The 26,442-nt window shown below is 42.9% G+C and overlaps 1 protein-coding gene across 2 annotated transcripts; it reads right to left on the reverse strand.

Moving 5' to 3' along the window:
- On the reverse strand, nucleotides 1–26,009 carry tshz3a (teashirt zinc finger homeobox 3a). 2 transcript variants are annotated; one of them, XM_070973077.1, is made up of 2 exons: nucleotides 25,651–26,009; nucleotides 1–4,124 (listed from the first exon to the last, which is right to left on the reverse strand). In XM_070973077.1, exons 1-2 carry the CDS (start codon nucleotides 25,688–25,690, stop codon nucleotides 838–840), a joined length of 3,327 nt encoding a protein of 1,108 aa, XP_070829178.1. In that variant the 5' UTR covers nucleotides 25,691–26,009; the 3' UTR covers nucleotides 1–837. The 2 variants fall into 2 exon arrangements, with proteins under 2 accessions (XP_070829178.1, XP_070829179.1); XM_070973078.1 differs by having other exon boundaries at nucleotides 7–4,100; nucleotides 25,630–25,720.
- Between the last annotated feature and the right edge of the window lie 433 nt (nucleotides 26,010–26,442).

Below are 26,442 nucleotides of genomic sequence, written 5' to 3' on the forward strand. Positions count from 1 at the left end.
ATGCAGCGGTAAATTCAATTTAATCATAGACACAAAAGGCTTTGACATATTTGTATTGCTTTTTTTTTATCAAATAACATTTATAAAACTATTGTGCAAAACAATGTCCTTTTAATCTTCTTCAAAGGCTCACAGTCCTCTTAAATTAGGAAATATAACAAGAATGCATAATTTAAACAGCAAGTTGTAAGTTTATACACTATACATACATTTTTACAGAGACCTGGATTTTAAGTGCCCCTTTCGCAGTGAGAAAGATCAAGGCAGCAAATGACTGTACAGAGAACACTATAAAAACAAACAATGAACTTTTGCTGAGTGACATATTCCTTTAAGGAGCTTTTCCAGGCATTGGCTGTTTTAAGTTGTTATAGGGGCATTTTAAAATCTGAACAGGACAAGACAGGACTGTACAAATGTAACAGTAAAACTTGGCGAACATGCAGTCTACCAGCAAATAAAAAACAATATCACAAAATACAAAATAAATACAATTAAGTTAATACATTTCAAGTCAAGTTATTAACTGACCTTCTAGTTAAGAGATTCACCACAATCTGTCCTCTCACATTACCAAAGGTATACATAGGATGAAGGAGAAAACAGACCTGACAATAAATCAAGCTGATTATCTTTGACCTGCAATATATATTGATGTGAAATAAATGTCTTTAAACACAGAGAAACTAGAAATGTTTATAGGCTGAAGAGATATAATCACCTTGTGCTGACATTTTAAACAGTCGTTCATACCATCTTTTATCAAATGCTCTCTTTTTATGTTTCATGACAGCCATTCTACAAGTGTTTTCCAGTATAACCACTGCTGAGAGTAATTCAATGTTTCTCTAATTCACACACATATAGCAGATGGTCCTCAGGAGACTTCCTGTGGCTCTTGCTGAGATGAAGCTTGGCGGCGTGCTTTGTGGCAAATTTACGTACACAGAGTTGGCAGCTGTACACTGCACCATTAATACTGCAGTCATCTTGTGGCTGAGGAGAAAGGTAGGACTCAACGGGAACTAGTTTCTCAGTGAGGGTGTGGGAGTCCCTGAAAGTCTGTTTGGGGGACAGCTTACCCAGGTCCCTTACTCTGAACCCTAAGTGGGCTTCCAGGTGGCATACGTACGCTGCTGGGGTTCGGATCTGTGAGGCACAGTCACTGCAGAAGAAAATTGGTTGACCAGAGTCCAGGTTCTTGAGGAACTTGGTTCTACCAGTTCTCCTTAGCTGGTACTTAACATTAGCCAGCCAGTGGCTGATGGTGGTTAGGGAGAGGCCTGTGAAACGAGACACATGCACTCTTTCCTGTGGGCTGACGTCACTGATGATGTATTTTGCCTCTGATGTCAGCCTCAAGCTTGAGGCAAAATGGGCCTGCAGAAGGAGGAGGTGCTGGGGGTTCCAGTTAGAATGCCGACCTTTTCGTTTTTGGCCATGTAGGGATGCATCGTAATCGTTATGAGTCGAGCCCACAATCTCTATTTTATCTGTGATGCAGGGCCGTGAGGGAGGCTTTGGTACATGGTGGGACTGTGTCAGGTTTCTCAACATGTCTGAGATATCTGACAATGCGTTTTCATGCAGAGGGCTGCTAGATATGTAGGGAGAAACCACTGTTAGCTTTACTGGAGTAACAAGGGAGGAAGGGGAGATACAGGAGGCTGTGGATGAAGGGGTTAGGGGGGCTGAGCCAACAGAGCCTCCTTTATTGCTTTTCCCTTTTGTGAGGTCCATAGGCTGGTCATCACTGGGCTGGCAAAAACTATTATCAACTACATTTTCCTGATTTTTGGTCTGTGCTGGAGGAGCAGCCACTGCAGCCCTCTCAGCCATGCTCTGGTTAAGCCTGGAGAGCACTCTCAGGGGATCTTGGTTTGACAAGGCGGGTTTGGCTGTTGTCCCCAAATGAATGTTCATTATTGACTGAAGAGCACTTAGAGGGTTGACAAAGGGCTGCTCTGGAGGAGTATGACCAGTGCTAATGGCGGTACTGCATCTCAGTGTAGAGGCAATTGGGAATTTGACCGTTTCCGTCACTTCTGTTGCTGGGGATCCATCGCTATTCCTTCCCCCTTCGCTATTGGCTGGGGTAACTGCCCTCCATTCCCGAGGTGAGTCAGCATCTCCTCCTTTATGTGATTCTCCAGCCTCACTACTATCGGGAGAGAGATGATTCTCCATCTTAGGAGACAACTGCTTTACCCTTTGCTCTACTTTTTCTACTTTCTCAGTCACTTTTTTCACTAAATCCTCCATTGCTTGGAAGCTGTTGCTGGGGAAGGGGGAGGACTGACTAAGTAGTGGGGAAATCAGGGGTTGGTTCTTGGCAAGGGAGGACAATGTGCCATCCCTTACACTGAACAAGAACTTCATTGGGGAATTCTTTTCCATGCTGCCATATTGTAGCTTGAGGGCACTGGGGAACTGGTAGGCTGCATGGATGCTAGGGTATCCCCCCCAGCTTGGATTCCCACTCTGTGCCTTATTGATGGCTGATGTCACAGTGTTTTCCAGTGATTTGAGAATATCAAAGCCCCCTTTTGGGCTCTCTTTCAGGTCCTCCTCAGAAAGATAGTTATACATTGAGATGTCATATTTTTCCTCCTTCTCAGCATCCTCCTCCTTCCCAACTAAAGCTGCAACTGGCTTCTCATTTTCTAGAGCCTCTTGCTTAGTGCACTCCTCCTCACTCTCCTCCTTTTTGATCTCTTTAAGTGAAGAGGAGATAGTGGGGGGAGTTGTGGTAGTTTGCTGATGCAGAGGAGAGAAGGTGGACGGTGCGAGTGGGACAGACTGGACCTTCTGCTCATTAGGTATGGCAACCCTTACAGGATTGGGGGGAGTGACCTCAGGAAGTATTTTGATTTTCTTTCCTGCAGAGCTGTACCTCAGGAAGTGTCCTGTCAGCATCATGTGGGTTCTCAGCTCTTGTAGTGTATTATGGGAACTGCCACAGTCCATACATTTAAGTATCTGGAATTTGTTGGATTCAAATTGCCAAGCATAGCTCGCACCATTCTGGTGGCCAGACTGAGTATTAGAGGAGGCTTTTTGTGAGGGTGCACACAGGTCTGTCTGTGGATGCTTAGCTTTGGGGGTTCCTTCTCTAGAATGTGGTAAGGCAGTGAGGTCTAACCCCACAAGTCCCCTTTTCTTAGAAGACATGATTTTGGTTGCCACAGAGGCCATGGGCTCCTTCAGAGGCACTTTCTGGTAGTGTTTGGTCTTGATCATGTGGACACTAAGGTCCTGGAGGGATTCAAAGGAGTGGCCACAATACATGCACTTCAAAACTTTCTGGGCATCCTCCTTCCCCTCCATTTCCAATAGGGACCGCTTACGTGGTTTAGACCAGCACTTTCCACCGCTGCCTGCCCTGTCTTGGTTGTCATCACGGTAGTGACCTGTATCATTCATGTGAACTGTGAGCTCCACCAGTGTGTCATAAGCAGCACTACAGCCCTTACAGCGGAATTTACTGGCCCCAGTGAAGATTGAACCAAACAGCTTTGGGTTTTGCCTGTGTAGCTGGACTGTGCTAAAGAGGCTGGGCTCAGACTGAGAAAAGTGCCGGCTCTGGGGAGGATGCTGTTGTAGTGTCTTTGCCACTGCAGACTGGTGCCAATCATAGCTGCTGCTGCTGCAGCTACTACTACTACTAGTGCTGTTGCTACGAGCTGGCTTCTCTGTAGAAGCCAAGGATTGTGCCTGTGGTGGTGTAGAATTAAAGTTCAGCGGTGACCACAAGGGACTGCTCAGGAAGTTGGAGTAGATAGCCTTCATTTGCTCTAAGGTGTCCATACTTATGGGAGATGTTTTAGTGCCACTTTTCAGAGGTGCTGTGACTAAGTTGCCCTCTGCTTTTCGTGAGGGGCTCTCAAAGTCTGAGAGACAGTTACTGGTATCACTCACATGTGACTCACTGTCGATCTCTTGTCCTGAGAGCTCTGCTGCCCCAGCCGATTGTTGGACACATTCTTGCTCTTTGGCAGGCCCTACGCTTTGCTCCACGAACTCATCTTTCATTGGAAGGTCATTCTGAGGGGCTGAGGGCAGGTTGTCTGCATCTGTCTCCTCATCCTCCGCAATGTGCTCTGTCAGCTCCTCAGGAGAATAGGCTGCAAGGAGAATGGAGACAAAGAGAGAAAGAAAGAGATGAGTTAAATTGCAGACAGTGAACAGGCTATTTTAGAATAACTGAAGAAAAAGTTTCCCTGCTATGTGCGCCCGAGGACTCTCAGGGATAAATGAGCCATCTGTGTAGGAGCCTTTAAAGCTGAGCTGAGAAATTACAGTCATCCCATTTCACCTCATCAACCGTTGAGGTGTTATTTTCCTCTAGGCAAGCTTGTATTTATATACCACCCCAGCCACTGAACTTATGCCTCCCCACTTTTCACTCCTACTGGAGGAAAACAAAAAAGAAATATCCTGGCAAAAACATGATGCACCATTTTATTTATCTCAGGACGCAACAGCTTGAAATGAAAACTAAATCTGAAATTAATGAAGCCCAATCTCACTGTGGCATTCTCCTCTGTGGTAATAAATGAGTTGGATCAAACTCCATCTGTCAGTTAATATGTCTGACGCCTCTTCATCTGCCTCTTCTCTGATTACATACACATGCATGTGCATAAACAACATATCTTGAGAATTTCAAGAAGAGAATAGATGTACTTTTATTATCACGACACACAAACAAGCGCACACTACATGTACACGCCATGCTTTTTTGTGAAATTATTTCTCCACATTTGACCTATCCTGGAATGTCGTTCCTCTGCGGCAGACCAGAAATGGTGGGCTGCCAGCCGTCAGCAGCGCCCGGGGAACCAGTTCCTTTCTGTCACCATTGGCCAGGTGGTGAAGACACAAGCCACAAGAAAAGGATGTCAGAATATTGTTGTCAACCCTTCTGCATAGTTTCACTATGCCACCCTCTGTATTTTCTGACCACATCATTCACAAAACCACTCAATTTAAGGAAAACAAATTATCTCTTAAAATAGCGTATGGCATATAGACAGGTCTGAGCCCATTTGGACAATATTGTAAACAAACACAAACGCCATAGAAATAAGCTGTAGATATAGTTATATTTTTTGGCACTCACACAGTCAGGACACAAACAGGCAGAGACAGACACAGACACAGACAGAGACACACACAGACAGTGACTAAATCCCTCATTCTCCCCACCATCCCATGCATACACATCCAGTCTAAACAAAAATGTCATAGCTGAAATAATTCTCTTTTCCAGTGTTTACAGCTAAAATTTAGCTCTTGGCGGCCATGAAACTGGTGCTTGTCTGATTTGAACCCTGAGGGCACAGTCAGCAAACAGTCCCACTGAGAGGCCAACCTAATGGAGACCTGGCAGGTGCAGCCCACTCTCCTGACGATTTGGTTTGTCACCGGGTATCCATTACCTGTCGTTTTCCGTTGATAGGCCCAGACATCCCTGATCAAAAGATGTCGTCAGGCCCCAGTCCGCTTGGCAGTCAGTGGCATGTCGTTTGTACAAAGGGCAAAGCAGGGTGTAAATAAAATGACATGATCACTTCTCTGGCCCCTCATGTTCTGGATGCAATTATGATAATGCAAATATGGAGCGGAGGGAGGGAGGGAGGGTGGAGAAGCAGACTAGGAGCTCACGCTCGAGCAAACAGACAAGGGAGATATCTCACTGTTACTACTGCTCATGCCCTCTTTCCTTTTGCTTTACTTTCTTCTTCACGTCTAAAAGGCATTTGAGCCAGATTCTCATTTTAAAGAGGAAATCAAGCCAGGGTGAGCCAGTTAATGTGTTTATGTCTTGACTAGCTGGGCACAGATGTCGGCTTGCGTAAGTTGAACCTGGCACACTGCTTGATGAAATTGTCAGGTCACCTTTCTCTTCAGCAAAGAAAGTTTTCAACATATTTCTTCACAATGTCAAGCTGATGAAATAGCTTGCCATTGCCACCACTCCTATATCTACTTTCATGTCATTTTATCACATTCATAAGCCTCCCCAGGCTGTCCCATTACTTGGTAAAACATGTTTCACATTTCATACTGATAGAGCTGCGGAACTAAATGTTATTGTTCAGTTGCCACTAAGCTTAGATGGCACAGAGAACAGGAAAGAAGTCCATAAGGACTGGCTAAAAATCATACAGAGTCCAGCTGTGCTCCCAGGCAATTTAAAATGCTAAACAAAAAACATTATGTCTGAGTACTATCTGTTAATTTAATCCTCAATGACTGATCCATCACGCATGGTGACAACCACATCCAATTATTCTCCCTGGCTTGACTGACAACAGAGGTGGTTTATCCAGCTAATAGAAGGTGACACGAGTACAGAGGCCGTCTTAAAATTAAAACGAGTGAAGGATTATGATTAAAACAATACTCTTGGATGCAGTTTTAACTAATATCTGAGCATATGGTGTCAAGAGAAAAAGTGCACACTCTCTCTTATTATGAGAATGGTAGAAGATGCACTCAACAATCCACATCTCAGTCATGGCTCACACAGAAACAGCAATAAAACATTCACACAAACATACAAGCTGCAGTCCATATGTCTCACACATGCAGAAACACAAATTTCACCTTAAGTTACGCAGCCTCAAAGCACCTCCCACATAATTAAATAAATACGTGGTGGTCGGTCAGCTATGACACCAGCTCAACCCCCCTCTCTCACACACAATTATGCTTGTACATGCAGGTATAAGCATTGAGGAAAGGCAGTGACACTATAATTTTCATAAATGTAACGGCTGTGGATGAGGGAGAGATCATCTGATAAAAATACTGCAGTGCTTTTCTGAAGATCAGGAAAAAAAACAATGCATTCTTACTTATAACTCATCACATGTGTACACTTGGTCAGGACCCTCTGGCATCACTTTGTAAGACTCCCAGGGCTCATGGGCAGGAGAGGTTTAAGCAGGATGATGCTGTGGCTGCCTATGAATCAGAGCCTCTCTGTGTCTCTCTCTATTCCATGGCTTATTTCTCCTCAAGTATTACTGTCTGTTTTTGACACTGCATTTTACATTGGTCTCAAGAGTGATGATATGATATGCACCACTTTCTTTGCAGGATTATCACAACTTGAGTAAGTGAATACATTTAAATGTGAATTTGTGAATGCACAATCCAATACCTCTTCATCAAGCTGTTATGGGGAACGTTGCTGTCACCATTCGTTTTTGACCTCTACACCTCGGACTTCATGTACAACTCCACCCTCTGCAGAAATTCTCTGATGACAGTGCCATTGTTGGCTTTGTGTCAGAGGAGAATGAGCAGGAGTACAGGAGTACAGTATCACAGACTTCGTGGACTCGTGTCAGCAGAACCACCTGATACTGAAAACCAGCAAGACCAGGGATATGGTTACTGATTTCCGAAGGAAACCTTCCTCTCACACACTGGTGAACATCCTGGGCTCGGACGTTGACATTGTGGACTCATTTAAGTACCTGGGTGTTCGCCTTAACAATAAACTGGACTGGACAGACAATACTAACACCCTGTATAGGAAGGGCTAGAGTTGTCTACACCTGCTGAGGAGACTGAGGTCCTTTAGTGTGTGCAGGGCTCTACTACAGACTTTCTATGACACTGTGGTGGCCTCTGCAGTGTTTTATGCCATAGTGTGCTGGGCAGGGGGCAGCACGGACAGAGACAGGAAGAGACTGAACAAACTGGTTAAGAGAGCCAGCTCTGTCCTGGGCTGCCCACTGGACTCCATCGAGGAGGTGGCAGACAGAAGGATGTTAGCCAAGCTGACATCCATCATGGACAACTCCTCCCACCCCCTGCACCACACTGTGAGGACCCTGAGCAGCTCCTTCAGCACAAGACTTTTACATCTCCAGTGCAGGAAGGAGCGCTACCGCAGGTCATTCCTGCCCACAGCCATCAGACTGTATAACAGTCTGATGGTATAACAGATCAGGTTATCAGTATAACATACTGATAACCTGATCACATCTCACATTCTTCCTTTGTTTTCATGTGCAATCGTCATTTTTCGATTGTCATCTATTACCATAGGGTATATAACATTTGTGCAATATTTTTAATTTTTTTTATTTTTTGTCTTCTTGTCCTCTGACTTCTTGCACTCTGTCTTGTTGCTGCTGTAACATGTGAATTTCCCCCATTGTGGGATAAATAAAGTCTATCTTATCTTATCTTATCTTATCTTATCTTATCTTATCTTATCTTATCTTATCTTATCTTATCTTATCTTATCTTACCGAGTACTGTTCCTTTTCTTGAATCCATCCCTTGATGATCAAAGTGTATATTCCTGGTCTGGTCTCCACAGCTTGGAAAACAGTAAGGGAGCCAGATCACACCCAACAGCGGTAGGATAAACAGGATGTGTCTTTAAAAACTCTACCTATTTATGACCCTTATACTCAAATGACTGCCTGGCTGATGAAACAGGGCCAACCTTGCAGGCATAGCGATATAAAAACAGGTGTGTCATTTGTGAGGTTGTCATGAGTGCAACATGTCATTGTGCAAAGAAGGTGAAAAGAGGACTGGTTCAAAATCACATGGAGCTGCTATTATGTGAAATAGACTCTATAAAACTGTACTTAATTCATAAACAATGTAATGTGTAATGTAAATTCTGTGTGTACATTTCTAATCATCACATAGATTTGAAGAACACAGAACATCTTATGGGGAATTTTAAGAAAACACAACTATTGCAAATGGAATGTTTATATGAGTTTGGTAGCTTGACTGCATCTTTGTCTAACTTAAGCACAGTACATATAGAGAACTGTAATGTGCACAAAGATGCAATTGAGATAGAGGGAGAGAAGAGGAAAGTATCTGAATGGGTGGTCCTTAATGTAAAGATTACAAATGCCTTTTATGGCCTTGTTCAAAGACAACACAAAAATTAAGCAACAGGAAAAAAGAAAGCACAGAGATTTGTTTGTGTGTGTTTTTAGTGTTTTAACAAGTTCTCCAAGCAAAGTTTCTAATTCTGTTAATAATTATAAACTAAGAATTCATAATTTTAATGATATCTAGTTGAAGAACAGAGGAAAAGGGGTTATACATAGTTGCCAAGACCTTGATCACATGTTGGAAAGTTAAACTTTGTCACAACATGACAGTGCTTCTTGACACAGTATTTTAACTGAACTATGGTGTCTTTAACCAACACGGCAGAGGGCTTTTATTGATGGGAAACAACTCTAGAACACTACAGGACAGCAAGTCACCTTAGTCTCAACCACAAACCCAAAAACGTATCGACTTCCACTCACTCTCTCAAGTTTCCCAGCAGCCTAAAACTCTTTAAATAAGATTTAAATAATTCAGTCCAAAACAGACATTCAGACATTCTGTCAAAATAGCAGCAAATTAGTAAGTTAAGAAAGTTAAGAATTCCTTTATTCGTCACATTACACACAACATGCATAGTTGAGGAGGGAAACTGTATACTCCATGCAATCGTGAAATTCTTTCCCGCTTTTTGACCCATCCATGGTCAGTTCTTCCTCCACGGCAGGCCAGGAGCGGTGGGCTGCCAGTCGACCAGCGCCCAGGGACCCAACTCTCATTTGTCACCATTGGTCAGGTGGTGATCTTCTTGCATGTTTTTAGTGGGGGTGTTTTTTATGGAGGACATGCAAACTCCACACAGAAAGGCCCCTTATTTTTCCTTGAGCAGCAGGCACCAGCAGCAGCAGGCACCAGCAGCAGGCATACATCACACACAGTGGGATTCGAACCGGGGATCTTCTAGCTGTGAGGCGACAGTGTTACCACCGAGCCATCGTACCACCAATATGGTAAAGCACCATATTCAATCAAACTGTTTTCCCTTTTATCTTTACAGGCAGCCCTGTACAAAAAAATGAAACAGGTGGCCTGTGGCCACTCAAAAAAATTAACAAGTCCTGCCGTAATTCACTTCTTCAGATCTGACCAGAGTGGGCTATCTTGTGTTACTCATTTTTTAGGTTTTTAATACATTACTCTTTAATTACATTAAGCTTATACAGTGATCATAGATGTCTTTGTCAGTTTTTTTTGTGTGTGTGTGTGTTCTCAACCCCCTGATGGCATTGTGAATACATTGTAATGCAGGATGTGTGATATAGGAACTGGGTAAAACAGAGTGATCATTCTGGCCCCAGGCAAAGCTTCAGGCTGCACTTTGTCAATAAAAATCATAGGACTAGAGAGAGAGAGACAAACACAGACGGCAAGGCTGAGAGAAAGGTAGAGAAAAATGAGACACGTTTATGAGTGAAGCTGTACATTCTACATTGAGCTAGTGTCGTCTGATCATATGTAATCAGTCCAACTTCCTTAAACTATCCCTCATCTCTCCGTCTGTCTCGAGAACACAGTGGCTCGGTGGCCTTACTTCCCGCGCCGTACAAGCAGCAGCCTTTTACAGCAGCTCACTGTGCACCTGGGCAATAACCTGTGCAATATTTTCGGTACATTTTCTTAGGATGATGTTGTTTCTTTCTCTTTCGATTACACCCCTTTGTATATACTGTGTTAATTGCATGCACTTGTTGTCTTTTTGAATACTCTATTCACTTATTGATGCTGCTGTGAAGTTTGGAATTTCCCCTCGAGGGACGAATAAAGGAATACTGAATTGAATTGCCTCAAAGCTAGAAGGTCCCCAGTTCAAATCCTGCTGTGGGCCCTGGGTGTGTCCTCCACCATGCCTTTGGTGGAGTGCATGTTCTCCCCGTGTTCACCTGGGGTATCCTCCATAAAAATACCCCCACTAAAAACATGCAAGAAGATCACCACCTGACCAATGATGACAAAGAGGAACTGGTCCCCGGGCGCTGGTTGACCCGGGCCCACCGCTCCTGGTGTCATAGGAATTCTTCTTCCTCTCTAGGTCTTACATGGAACAGAACTGGCGTCATTCCTTCAACTGTTAAGGCTTTATACAAAAATGGGTTAAAAGGTCAGATGGTGGTGTGAATGGGGTTGAGTTCAGCTGTGATTGAATATAATGCTGACGCTAAGCTAAGGATACAGTAAAACTTGGTCCAGTATTGAGGATGTTTCCACATTTCAGTTCTTAATTTCACTTGCCTGTGAAACTTTGCATTTTCACAGGCATGTGTAAAAATAGAGAGAGAATGGAAAATAGAAGCTGTAACTAAACCTGAAAAAGCAGTAATGTATTATCTAGTGCTATTCTGTGTGTGCGTACAGTGATTTCTATGTGTTGCAGTATATACTGTTGTTTTTTTTGTCAAAAATGCAACATTTTACTCACAGTAAAACACAGCTTTACACCACATTGCACAAACACTGGTTTCACTACTAGTTGTCAAGTGCATTGCATAACTGCATGTGTTCAGACAGTAAGCACACTGGGTCAAAGTGGTGTAAGTTTACAATGATCAGCTTAGTAAATGGATGTCCAAGGAGGGTTGAATCTAGGGCAACTCGACTTGGTTGTAGATATTTCAAAATCACCTTTCACCTCCAAGTGGCTTCTTCAGCTGTAAATGACTGGTGGGGAGTCCCAGGTATTTAACCTCTGTGAGGTTGGTGTCAAGGCCATTGATACTGCCAGGTTTTAGTGCTCCCAGTTAATGGATTTTCCATATCTATTTTAACCTCCAATTGAGTATGGATTAAATTTAATCTGTTTACCTGCCTTTGCTCATCTTTATTTCTTTCTTCTTATCTCATTTAATGTCATGCCTGTGTCAAGTTAGAATGGACAGGTGTTGTCATGTCATTATTATCATGAAGTTATCATGACAAATAGGAATTGTGACTAAAACTATGATGCTACAAGCTATCACAAGCTATCAATCTATCAGTGGCACAGGTGGTGACACTGTCGCCTCACAGCTAGAAGGTCTCGGTTCGAATCCCACTGTGGGCGCTGGTGGTGTGTCCTTCACCATGCCTTCAAGGCCTGCTTGCTCGAGGCAAAAGGGAGCCTTTCTGTGTGGAGTTTGCATGTTCTCCCCGTGTTCACCTGGGGTATCCTCCATAAAATGTACCCCCACTGAAAACATGCAAGAAGATCACCACCTGAACAATGGTGATAACAGGAACTGGTCCCCGGGCGCTGGTCGGCTGGCAGCCCACCACTCCTGGTCCGCCACGGAGGAAGGACAGTCCAAGGATGGGTTAAAGGCAGAGAATAAATTTCCCACACTCAAGCCCACTGTAAGCCTGAAGACCTGACAATGCATCAGTAGCTCAAACGAGGGCTACAGTTGAGAATTAGGGATAAATTAGTGGTGAAGGGAATAAAGTCAGGGGCTTCAGATTAGGAAGACCAAACCCTCTCACAGCTGCTGCCATGATTGCCTGACAATGAGGAGGTGATGGACGCAGCCTCAAGATTGATGGCTATCATAAGTCACAGTAGAAAGGAGGGAGAGAAAGAGAGGGGGACCAAGAAGAGGACAAAAAAGGTTCTCTTTTCACTTATCTGTAGCAGTGGCTGGTCTCGTCTTGCCCCCTCCCTGTACTGTTCCATTCATGATTTTAGGAGATGATGCTAGGCTAGTGACTCTTCCGTGCAAAGCCAAATGGAAACTAATCGTGAAAGTAAATTAGATTAGATCAAATTGGTAATTTTGTTTTGTATATATATTATTTTGCAACACACTCCATTGAGATAACTACATACATCAAGTTTTTTCATTATTCTGCTATCTTTCTAAAGATTATAATAATGATAGGACTACACCTTGCATGAAGCAACCCTCTAGGCAAGGCAATCTGGGTAGTGTAGTTGTAGAAAAAAACATCCTTGGGCTATCTGATTATGACATACTGCTGCAGCACTGGTGTCTAGTAACACTCATAGAGAGCACTCAGCCATCCATCACACAGTGAGTATCTACAGCTTTCCACCCTGCTTCTTCTCGTCCTGGATCTCCAGTTACAACCAAACACTACTGGCCTAAATAATATTCTTCATGATAAATGGAACTATAAGCCTGGCATCCATCATTAATCTGATGTTTAAAGAAGCATCCATCTTGGAGAGAACCTGTTAGGGCCACAGGAGAGGAAAGCAGCTTGGGTTCATTTAAAGGCCAGGCTGCTGGATGAGCGATGCCTGTTAGACCTGCTCATCAGGGAGCAGCACACACACACACACACACACACACACACACACACACACACACACACACACACACACACACACACACACACACACACACGGTATTAAACACTGACAACATATGGTCACGTGTGCACACATGCACACACACAGGCACACCTTTGCAGTACTCATACGTGTGTTTTTCATGCATATATATTATGCGTATATAGCACCTTTTTGGACTTGTGTACTCATAAAGTATATTTAATTTCCTTCGTTCAGACATATCGAGATTTGTCATGAAGGAGCACACAGTACTGTCACTCATCAAAACACAACTCAGTGTAACTCAATCCTACATCTTGAAAAAATCTCCCCTCCCAAACGGCGTCTCCTTAAGGGTTTCAGGAAAACTCACTCTTTCCTGGAAAAACTCTCTCTCTCTCTCTCTCTCTCTCTCTCTCTCTCTCTCTCTCTCTCTCTCTCTCTCTCTCTCTCTCTCTCTCTCACACACACACACACACACACACACACACACACACACACACACACACACACACACACACACACACACACACACACACAAACAGTCAGTTCGTTCCTGTCTCTCTCCACTGAATCTGCACCTCATTCTCAATTCCTCTCCTTCTCTTTGTTTCTCTCAATCTACTCTGTCTTGTTTTCCCCTCCTTTACTCTCTTTCTCTTCCTCTCTGCCCCCTATACACCTCTCTTCTTTGTGTGTCTGATAAAGCCTGTTTGATAAATGACATACGTCACCGTGTCAGAAGCGAAGGGTGGGTCAGTGATAAATGACTATGTTGAAAAGGAAATCGGCTCTCTTGCTGGGCTATTCTCCTCCTGGATTGGGTTTCAGGACACTAGAAGACCAGTGCAGCTCAGTTTCCCCAAAAAAAGAACACAGGCTCTGATGCTCACTACCTCTGTGAGGAGTGGGAGACAGAGAGAGAAAGGGTGGGTGCGAGGTGGTAGGTTGGAAGGATCCACGCTGTCCCACAGTGTAGCTGCATCTATCACAACAGTAGTGGGACTATCTTTACAAAGACTCCTCAGTTCCCAGACAGCAGTCCTGGCGAGAAACCTCAGCTGAAAGCACATTGAGAGCTGAAAGAGAAACGCTTTTCTATTTGTGACAGTACTACAGCACTGCTCTTTCTCTCCTGGAGCCCAGCCCTATGGCTTAACATCTGTCAAATTTGTGTTAATAAGAGAGTCCATTTCACCAAATTATGTTCTATAACATAAGATTGCCAAGCTATGCCAATGGTACAAAATGGTATACAATTTCTGTCTCCTAACTGGGTGCTGTCACCCCCCTCCCATTTTTAACACTGACACATTATTGAGAGACTATTGTTTGTCCATGACAAAACAATTCAACTGTAGTTGCAAAACAAATTTAATGTTTGCGCAGTACAAATGTTTATGTTCATGCTTTATTTTACTGCTTGTTTATATCTGCTAGCACAATGTGCCTACTCTAGATCTCACAAAAATATGTTGCAGAGAAAGAGAAAAGGTCTTGAACTCCTGATTTGTTTGTCTGATAAAGAATGTTTGGAAGATAAGCTGCTGGTGATAAATGCATCCAATATTTACATCAGTGACTACAGGTCAAAAGAATCAGTCATAATCTGTGTTCATGTTCATCTCTCCCATTGGAGTGACTAGATTCTGCTACAAGTCTCCTAAAGGAACAGGTTGTGGTGACTCTTAAGTGTGCCATCTCATCACTTAACTGTCTCTGATTCCACTGCTCCTGCTCTTCCTCTCCTCATCATCCCCGACACCAGCACCTCATCCTCTTCCTAACCTTCTGCCTTCTTTGAGTCTTCTCTTATCTTATCTTATCTGAAATTTCCCCACTGTGGGACTAATAAAGGTATATCTTATCTTACACTCTCTTTGTCATTGACTTGCTGCCAGCAGGGGGCATTTCTGTCATTACACAGGCAGGTTAATCAGTCAAGGCTTATAGCAAAAACAACAAGTTATCTGTCAACACCTGTAGGGAACCCGTTCTCAGTCTTCCTTATTCCACTGGAGTTTACAGCCTCATGGGTATGCTCTTATCAGACACAGAGATCACAGACGTGACTTAACCTCACCGGAAATCAGCCACAGGACTTTGATTTGTTTTTTTTTAATTCTCTTTTTATTTGGAAAGGCATAGTTCCACCACATACCATATATACAGCCATAGTCATTCTAATAGGTAGGCATTGGATACAGACAATCCAGATGATTTTGACTATATTGCCCTTCTGGGACTTCTTTTACAAACTAATTATAATAGCAAATCACAGGTGATCTCCATTTCACTAATCTGACGTGCTGACTTGCCGAGGTAAACGTATCGTCTCACTCCCTGTTTCCGGTTGCTGCGTTAGTAGTAGTGTGCGTTTGTCGCTCTTTCTCCTCCGAGTGTAATTTGCTCAGTGTTTTGTTACAGCGGCCTATTATCCGCGCTCTAAAGTAACATTAGTTCTGCTCAAGCACCCATAAGTCTGTTTATTTAGCGACCGTTAATTTTATTTGTCTACGCGCTTGTCTGCTCTGCTAGCTACACCAGCTTAGCCTAGCAGCTAGCGATGACTTCTTTCTGTCCCTCTCCATCTCTCTCCTGCTTGGTGTGCTGTCCCTCGACAGCTCCCGAGCAGCCGGGAAACCAGGGAGGCTGGGTGACTGTTCGAAGGAAGCATAGTCCCAAGCTGAAGCCCACAGGTCACCACCAACCACTTCATGTTTCTAACAGGTTCTCCCCACTCAGCGACACACCCGCTGAGAAACCAACTCTGATTATTGGCAGCTCCATTTTGAGAAACGTAAAGTTAGCGACAACTCAGAGTTGAGACCAGGAGGCAGAGCTGCAGTCCTACACGCGTCTCTGCGCCTCCATTAGAGCAGTTACCCACCCGACACTCCATAGAGACTGTGTCTGCCCCCCGACCACATAAACTAAGTAAACCAAAACTACAGAGATGAGGAGTTAAACATAAAAATCTAATTAAAATTAAAACAACCACTGCAATAGTACAACAAGATAGGAGAATTAAATGTGGATTCCTTAAGATCTGGGGCCCCTTGCACAAAACTAGGATAAGGGATTAAGCCAGGACATGTTCATTATCCTGGCTCAACTTATCTGTGATCCGGTTGCACAAAAGCAGGATAGTGGAAAGTGGGATATGTTATGGGTTAAGTTACCATGGAGATTTATTCTGTGGAGCTAGCCCGCTCCAGACCAGGCTAAATTCCAGGATCTATTTAATCTCATCCCTCATCTCAGTCAGCAGTCATCACAAATGGAAACCAATAGTTATTCCATTGCCCACTGCACATTGTTATCACATTCAACTAGATCCACTGTCATTATTTAAACATTGACACAAAACATAAGCATCATTAATTTCAATTTTAATTAATTTCATTAATTTCAATCATTGCGGATAAATGATGATTTTAGGTGATGTTGCAATCATCAGATAGACAGTTTCCCATAGACTATATATAAAATACACATCCAATATAAATATAAATACACATCAAAGAGTAACATGATGTTCCTTTATTGAATAAGGACAAATCAAAGCATCAGTTCCTTTCCAAACTGAAGTCACACAGTGACTCTACAAGATAGAAAGCACAGAATCAAAGCATATTATACGTACGGAAGCAACTGCTTCGTGTCGGACAGTTCACGCCTCAGCGTCGTCCATTCATTTCTGATAATGGACACCTCGAAGGGCGTTATCCCGCTTAAACCATGGTCACTTATGAAAGAAATAAATATTAAATTAATTATTAATACGTTAATGTTGTTATTTACCGTTAAAATCCACAAGAAAGTAAGAAGAAGAAGAAAGAAAGTTTTTCCACAAGAAGTGGCTGAGTGGACTATTTAATATCTCTCATTGCGATGAGTTGCCAAGGTAACCGGCTCTGGCCACAGAACCTGCAGCTCGGTCGGCCGCAGCTGTTATATTGGGCCTAATCAGTGGAGGGAAGTGAGATGATCGCTTAACGTTATGTTACGTGATACAAAGTATCATTTCAGAGGGCAAGTGCACCTCTTACCGCTTGTGTGTGTCCAGAGGATGATGCAAAATTTTGTTTCAAAGAATCAAAGTCCACAGATAGTTTCCTAAATCGTTTTAATTGCAAGAAATATTATCCACCATTGACTCTGATCATTAAATGTGTCTCAAGCAAGTAAGTCTATCCTAAATTGTTTTTATAAATATTATCCACCATTCACTCTGTATCAAGCAAGTAAGTAAAATAAGCAAGACAGAAAGACAGGTGACGAACTATTGAAAACTAAATGTAACATTGCCATTGATCATGAATGTCTTGCCAATGTGATAAATAAACTAATTTAGAACAATCAGGCTAATTGACCAGAACTTTTTTATAGGTGTCCTATAACACTTTTTAACGGACACCCTGCAGCCAAACAGAATCGAGTATATCATGGTATAACAAGGCAGTCTGATGGAGTTACATTTACACAATTTCACTTACAATTTCAAATTATTCATAATCAGAGTACAAGTACGTTTTCGGAGATGTTATTCAACTATTTGGATTGTAATTGTGATGGTTTCAGCGGAGCAGTAAGTGGGTATTTGTGCGCTACTTACGCATTCAGGCAGTCTGCAATACTTTGCCACGCATTGTCTCGTTGTTTTATAACTGTGGCGGTGTTGCCTTTCTTTTTAATTTGGTCCTTCACCTCCTCGTAAGCCTCCATGAGGACTTCTGCCTCTGACGGGGAACAGTACGCCGCTCTAGTTGCCATGGTGAATCGGTGAATCTGTGATCGATGGCGTTTGAGGAAGCCGCGTGCACATACTTATCCTGGATAGGTTTCACCTGGCTTGTTGAATCTGCTCATCCTGGCTTGGTCTTTGTGCACCCAATTAAGCCTGGATGCTCATGTTTTGGATTCGTTGAATTCAGCTCAGTCACTTATCCTGGATGTCTTAATCCTAGTTTTGTGCAACGGGCCCCAGATCTCTGTCCTCTAAAGCTGTTTTAATAAATGAGTTAATATCAGACCATAATATTGATTTTTTTGTCTGACTGAAACCTGGCTGTGTCCTGAAGAGTATGTGAGCCTAAATGAAGCTACTCCTCCAAGCCATATTAATACTCACATTCCTTGAGGCAGCGGCAGAGGAGGTGGAGTTGCAGCCATTTTTGACTCAAGCCTTTTAATCAACCCTAAACCTAAACTATAACTCATTTGAAAGCTTTGTTCTCAGTCTTTCTCATGAAAAATGGAAAACAGTGCAGCCAGTTTTATTTGTTTTAGTATACCGCTCTCCTGGTCCCGAATTCATAGCTGAGTTCTCAGAGTTTCTATCAGGTTTAGTACTTAAAGCAGATAAAGCAATTATTGTAGGTGACTTTAATGTTCATGTCGATGTTGATAATGACAGCCTTAGCACTGCGTTTATCTCAGTATTAGACTCAGTTGGTATGGAATCAGATTTGTGTCAAAATAATCAAACAAAACTTCTTCAATATCAAACAAAAATAAAAATTTGAGAGAATAAAACTCACTGAAGCAAAAAAGTAAAACTTGTAACTTCCAAACAAATTATTTGTGCAATTGAGTAAACTATTGGTCTTTTACTTTTTGTCATATCCTCTGTTTCTTTCTCACTGCTCAGATTTTTGCTCTCACCGTCAGCTTTACAGTCTCGCTGCCAGCTCTCTTGTTTGCACTCCCTGAGTTTTTGTTTGCGATTCTGACACAAATCTCTCACGTGGGCGGGCTTTTTCAGGGGTGCGTTGCCATAGGCTAGTGAGTTTTTGAGTGACAGCTCAGTGCCCGGAAGTTGTCGCAGGAGAAAGTAATCGATCGGCGATACCTCCAACTGTGCATGCCCCAGACGCAAACATGCAGGACAACGCCACCAGCCCTGGAGAGACTTCACAGGTAACTTCAATAATAACGTGCATAGCTATTATTGATTTCATAAAATCGAACCATTTTATACAATATACATATCTTGGACTCAGATACTTATTGCTTTAGCTCGCAAGCTAAAGATATTTACACGCCGATGAAGCTAGCTTGACCATGACCATTATTTAATAACTTTTGAATTCATATTACAAGACTACCATCCAGTAGGCAAAAATTCTTATACGAGACTCCTGTCTGATAGTGCTGTAGCTAAATTTAAGGATATGATCCAATCAGTATTTAATTCAATGCCATGTCTCAATACAACAGAGGATTCTTATGCTAACCATAGTCCTCTCCAGATTGACTACCTGGTTGATAGTGCTACAGGTTCATTGCGTATGACACTTGACTCTGTTGCTCCCCTAAAAAAGAAGATAATTAAACAGAGGAGGTTAGCTCCATGGTATACTCCTCAAACCCGCAAATTAAAGCAAACTTCATGGAAAATAGAAAGGAAATGGCAGTACTGGACCAGCCCCTAGTTACGCTGCTATTGGATTAGACTGTCGGGGGACCTCCAAAGATACACCAAGCTCCTCTGTCTTTCTCTCCCTCTCCATCTGCACGCTTTCATGTCCTACCATGGAGTGTTACTAACTTAGCTCCTTTCCCGGAGTCTCTGTGCTTTGTCATCTCGCAGGTTCCCATGGACAGTGGCTGAAGCTGGATTGTGGAGTGCACCTGCGTCTGCTGCCTTGGCCCTGCCTGACGTCCACTGCAACTGCTACTACTGTTATTACATCCACTGTCACTGTTACTGTGACTGCATGTCTGTCTGTCTCTCTCTGTCTGTCTCGGTCTCTCTCTCTCTCTGACTGCATTTCTGTCTGTCTCTCTCTTTCTGTCTGTCTCACTCTCCCTCTCTTGCTCTCCCTCTCTAACCCAACCGATCGAGGCAGATGGCCGCCCACCCAGAGCCTGGTTCTGCCTGAGGTTTCTGCCTGTTAAAAGGAAGTTTTTCCTGGCCATTGTCGCCAAGTGCTTGCTCATGAGGGAATTGTTGGGTCTCTGTAGATAAAAGAGCTCGGCCTGTACCAGCTCTGTATGGAAAGTGTCCTGAGACAACTTTTGTTGTGATTTGGCGCTATACATATAAAACTGAATTGAATTGAAATTGAAATTGAATTGAATTGAGTTATGAGCAATAACAAAATAAAACATGGGAGCGCACCACCTTAGACCGTCAAATCAACACATAAAATAGAGGAAAGAATTACACAGGGCATGAGTACAGTTAAATGAAATCAGATCTAATCGGTTTTACATAGTCCATTTCGTCCAGATCCTATAAAAGTTCTCTTTTTCAACCTTGAGGGAAAAGGAAATCTTCTCCATGACATAAATCTTCTGCACAATGTCAATCCAGTCATCAGTGGTGGGTGGTTCTATTTTTAACCATTTCCTTGTGATGGACTTCTTACTGGCTGCCAGAAGTATAGCCAGCAGTTTTTCATCTTTGTTGTTCCATGTTTCAAACAATACATCACCCAAATATCAAATTTTACATTTAAATGGAATATTTACACCAAAAACATTATTTATGTGTTTGTGGATCTCTTCCCAGTAAGGCCTTATAGTCTGATAGTCCCAGAAAATATGAAAGTGTTTGGCTCCATTAGACCCACAGAGTCTCCAAAAAGCATCTCTGCTACCTTGATGTATTTTCTGAATGGGAGTGATAAAAAATCTTGCAGTATTTTTCCAGCCGAACTACCGCCATGTTTTTGACCCAGTTGAGAACCACTGTAGCTGGCATATTTTCTCCCAGCTCTCTGATGTGAACAAGTACTTTTGCTTCTCTTTCCCATTTCTTCTTTATGTATCCTGTATTCCCTTGTTTAGATAATTGTATGGCGTTATATAATTTTGAGATAATTTTGTCGCATGACCTGGGTCTAGTTAATGATAAAAATGATTCTATGAACCCTGACTCGCCTTTTCCTGACACCTCTTTAAGATTTTTGGACAAAATAATGTCTCACTTGCAGGTACCTAAAAAAATCATCTCTTCCCAGTCCACGTTCTGTCGGGCTTCAAAACTCTGAAAGGCCCCCTTGTGGATAAATGAATAATAGGTAATTAAACCTTTTGAGATCCATATCTTAAATGTATCGTCAGTTCTATTTGGTGCAAAATCTGTATCATAAGCACACCACCTCATAATTTTTGAAGCTTCTCTTAATCTGCAGATTTTGGTTATTTCCTGCCAAGACCTCAAAAAAACTGCCTGATATAGAGTCTTCTGGAATCTCCTGTTCTCCCTGTAATGTTGTAATGTTGTCACTTAGTAAGGCTGTTATTGAGATTCCCTTTATCATTGTGCCTTCTATTCCCTTCCGTGCTGCAGTGTATGTTGGTGAACACAGGCAGACTAAAGGTCTCAGTTGGGCTGCATGGTAGTATTGCTGTAAGCAGGGAAGACCCATTCCACCCTTTTCTTAATTGCAGTGTCTTAAATTTGATTCTGGACCTTTTCCCTTGCCACAGATACCTTGCTATTAATCTGTCCAATTCTAAGAATTGCTTAGGTGGTATTTTGACTGGCAGACATTGAAAAAGATATAGCATCCATGGAAGAATATTCATCAGCTTATATTTAGAAAGGGAATAACATTCCATCTTTGTATATTAGACTTTATCTTTGATTTTAATGGGTCGTAGTTAATGTCATATAGTCTTGAGAAGTCCCTGGGCAGCGAGACACCCAAATATGTAATGGACTCTGCGTCCCATTTCCAATTATAGTCTTGATTGAGGATGGGGGGGTTATAGTTCAACGTTAATACTTGAGTTTTGTTAATGTTATTTTTCTAACCAGAAATGGAACCAAATTCCTCTAATAATTTCATCAGTTTTGGGAGTGTCTGTGTGGGTTGTGTTATGCTTATCAATAAATCATCAGAAAATAAGGGCAATTTTTGCTCCCGGATGTCATTGTTACCCCCTTTATATCTGACCTCTGCCTAATCCATTGACTCAAGGGTTCTATAAATAAGGTGAAGAGGAGCGGCGATGCACAACACCCCTGTCTAGTACCTCTTTCCAGAGTGAATGAATTGGTTAAATCTCCACTGATTTTAATCCCAGCCGTTGGTTTTTTGTATAGTGCTGCAAATGTGTCAATTATAGTTGCATGAAAGCCAAATTCTGATAGTACTTTGTATAAAAAGGACCATCTCAATGAATTGAATGCTTTCTCTGAATCCAAACTCAAAATCAGTGTCTCCTGTTTTTGTTGTGTAACGTGTCTCATCATGTGCAGTGATAAAGCCGGACTGGTCCTGAGGCTTATTGTTTTTAAAGTTTGCAAATGCTGTCAGTCCATATGCTGGTTGAATAATTAAGTCCCCCAGTGCCTTTGTACAGGCATTATTTTCACACATAAACAACAGGAAGGCAGACAGACTTAAAAACAGCTTAATTTCACTTAGTGCTTTTACAACCACATGTGTGCATGTGTTTGCAATGTGTGCTGCGAATGCTCACATCTTCACAAGCAGTAACACATATTTGTGTGCCATGTGCTGTGTTCCTTGATTTGAAAATGCTGTATAGAGGCAAAGATTCAGAGAGCTGAAAGAGAGGAAGAACCTGAGCAACAGTTCAGTGAATTACTGTATGGCCAAACCCCAGTAGATGGTTTACAGTTACAATTCCTTTCATCACTTTCACAAACAAAACCACAAACACATGCACACACACACACACTTCAAACCCAACAAATGACAAAGTGTATGCTCACTGATTTGAGCACACACACACACACACACACACACACACACACACACACACACACACACACACACACACACACACACACACACACACACACACTCTCTCTCTCTCTCTCTCTCTCTCTCTCTCTCTCTCTCTCTATCTCTATCTCTCTCTCTCTCTCTCTCATGACAGACATGAGTGATGGCTGCCAATCTGGCCAAGCTATAATCCTGACTCTGCAGAAAGTGAAGACTGTTGCTGTGGAGCCTGGTCCAAACCAGACTAACCTCCCCACCACTCTCCCTCTGCGTTGGACTCTGATACACACTTACACACCCATGGCCAGAGAGTAGGTTATGACAGAGAACTGTGCACTGACACATGCAACACTCTGAACACTGTAAACACACTGCCAACCATTCTGCAGACATACTGTACAGGTTAGACATTTCAGTGAAATAGCCACATCTTTGCCGAGATGTTGTAAAGCTGATGTTGATTTCATGTTAAGTTGGTGGACTGTTTTAAATTTCTGCAGCCATTTCAACAGATTCAGGCCCCAGGCTTTGGCAGAGTTAATGGCCAACCACCACAAAGGAAGGATGCCTGTATTTCTACAGCTAGGAGTGTCTCTTTCGCATGTTTGTTCACCAGCTGCCCTCATAGTTAGCAGCATTCAGACCCGACCTAGGTAGGCAGGCCCATTTGTCACCTGTAGCGGAAAACTGAATTACAGCACAACTTAAGGCAAGAGGCTCTGTGTAATATCAAGTTGATTACATCAAAGTGGTGGCAAACCTCACTGGGCTGGGCACCCTGAGCTTGTCATCTCCAATCACAGGGACTGTCAGGACTCCATCAGCCTCACGGCTAACAGGACCAATGCTAATGAAGCAAGCAAAACAAGTTTTCTCCAGTGCAAAGAGAATCTCTCTAAGACGGAGGAAGGAAAGAAAGAGGTAGAAGCAGAGAGACAATGAGAGAGCAAAGTGGTGTGTGTATATGAGTGGGTGTGCACATGCATGCATGTGTGTATGTGTGGATTAGGTGGTGGTGGTGGGGGGGGGGTTTCATGCAAGTCTCAAGGTTGCAGTGGGCTGACTCTCCCCCTAAGTCCCTAATCAAGGCTCATCATCTGTCATCCTTTTCTTTGCTCTCTCTATCACCAAGCTCTGTGCTGCAATCAATTCATCATCACCCTTTGTGTGCCATTGAACAGTTGACAACTTTATAACTTGCAGCTGCACGGGCTGACTGACAGGGGTAGAAGGGGAGTGTGAAAAAATGAAGAAAGAAGAATAGATGAATGAATGAACAAAGAAGCGTAGTTTCAGGGGGAAAAAAAGTTGTTTTCTAAAAACACAAAACGATCTATATTACAGCCTTTATTCCCTTTTGTCAATAGAGAAACAGCCTTGTAGCAAGGAAGAGAGAGTAGAGAGATGAGGAGACTATCCTTCTCACTGATCTGAAATCAGAAAGCCTTCAGTCATTCTTTATGTGCTCCCCACAGTCACTCACTGAGCCAGTGAGCACGCACATTAGGGTGGGCATTTTGATGAAATAAAAGCCCAGGCCAGCTTATGGCTAAAAAGAATGGGAGCACTCACTCAGCCTGTCTCTGATTGACCATTAAAGCCATTGATGAATGGGCCTGTCAGGGGAGAGACAATTAAATCAAACATGAAACAAAGCTGTTGTGACGGCCCAGTTTGACAGAGCAAACCCATTCCTCCCCTCCATTACATAGCACATGGCTCCTTTTACAACCTCTAACCCACTCCTGCTGCCTCCTCTACCCACTGTGTATGTGTGTGTGTGCGCGTGCATGCCTGCGTGTGTGTGTGTTCAAAGTGAATAAGTGAACATGTGTAGCTACACAGGAGTATGATGCCCCCCCACACAGACACACACACAAACACAAACACACATACACACACTCACACTTTTTCTAGAGTCAGTTGGCCATCAGAAAGTGTGTGTGTGTGTGTGTGTGTGTGTGTGTGTGTGTGTGTGTGTGTGTGTGTGTGTGTGTGTGTGTGTGTGTGACAGACAGACAGAGAGAAAGAGAGAGAGAGAGAGAGAGAGAGAGACTACACAGGGCCTTTCAAAGTGGTTTAAACGTGACGTCAGGGGCCTGAAGCACATGGAGAGAAGTGATTTTCTGATGCAAATCGGGAAAGATCAGATCAAAGCCGCATGACAGCCAATCAATCAACCGTCAAATCAGACATGGCAACTGTCGATTAAGGCTCCTTCCAACCTACGAAGTCCCATTGTCTGCTTTCAAATTGTTTATGTTATCCCAAGAAAAGAAAAAAGCTCAGAGGTAAGACTGTCTCCCCCGCTTGTGCAAAAGAGTTACCCGCTGGAATTAAATGCGCACAAAGCCCTTATGTATCCCTTGTGACACGCCTCGGGCACTCACAAACAAGAAAACACTACTTGTTTCCAGTGGGTTTACTCTCGCAGATCAAATTTAGATTATAGTTAGGATCGGTTAACTATTAGGGATTCACGTTTGGAACAATACGAAGCGAAAGTTTACAGAAGTCAACTCATCCGATGGGACTAAAGTAGTTGCCAGCGTGGAGAACCACAGAATCTCAGAGTGTTGTATAGGAACTGTACAACTGTTTTTATGAGCTCTCTCAAGAGCAGCCAAGAGTGACAAAGCACATCGTTAGAAAGAGAGAGGGGGGAAAAAAACACAATTTGAAAACGGAAATGCAGTGACTGTATAGTGAGCTCTACAAAACAAAGGAAACATCCACAGTTTTATGATAATAACCCTTGTTTTTACGCACATTACAGTTGGATATACATACCTGCTGCGCGCTTGGGCGCTTCTTGTTTCCTTCGTGGCATTTTTATTTGTGGGGATTTCCGTGAAACTCTTCTCTTTTTTTATTTAATACACCCTCTCGCCGTATCCGGGAAGATCCACCTCCATGCAACCAGATTTACGCCTTCATGCGGTAGATTGCACACGGTCGGGGAGTCCGATGGAAATAAAAACTAAAAATCATCGTTACGGAATGGCAGCCTGAGGGAAAAGTCAGCGGAAAAATTAATGGTCGAGGCAGGGAGGTGTGAGGGGTGGGGGATGAAATGTTGTAGTGTGATCGCGTTAAGAACGTCAGCGATGAGTCCACCTCGGGTGCCTGGTCTGGCAACAGGCAAAGTTGAGGAATAAGAGAGATGATCGCGTCACCTAAAGCAGGGGAATGGGCAAACCCACCGCTCAGTTAACTCTTTACTTCTCAGAGAGGCGCGGATACGAGGGGCGAGTGTCCTCCTACCTCTGCTTTATATGAATCACATCCGTGAGCTATATTACACACAGGCCATAGGACACACCAACAATCTGAATAATATTCTAAAAATGTCAAAATATGTCTCTCATCTCTCAACATCATTGAATTTGACCGTTGTCACATTGTAGGTTTAATCTTTCACGGTAATATCCCAGGACTAACGCTTATTTCTAAGTATTACCATTGGCCTCTTTAAATGTTTAAGTGATTTGAAAATATTCGAGGACACTGTTTTTATGTGAAAATAACGAATGTACAGAATGAACAAAAAGCAAAGAAAAAAACAGTGACAGGAACAGTGTT

The sequence above is a fragment of the Chaetodon trifascialis genome, chromosome 10 (genome assembly GCF_039877785.1).
Source record: "Chaetodon trifascialis isolate fChaTrf1 chromosome 10, fChaTrf1.hap1, whole genome shotgun sequence".
Classification (NCBI taxonomy): domain Eukaryota; kingdom Metazoa; phylum Chordata; class Actinopteri; order Chaetodontiformes; family Chaetodontidae; genus Chaetodon; species Chaetodon trifascialis.

What these genes read in the sequence shown, in the direction of transcription:
- tshz3a (XM_070973077.1), bottom strand. Translation starts at nt 25,690, where the DNA reads ATGCCACGAAGGAAACAAGAAGCGCCCAAGCGCGCAGCAG. An exon ending in AGCGCCCAAGCGCGCAGCAG is followed by an intron (nt 4,125 to 25,650) that starts GTATGTATATCC and finishes TTCTCCTTGCAG; the next exon opens with CCTATTCTCCTGAGGAGCTG.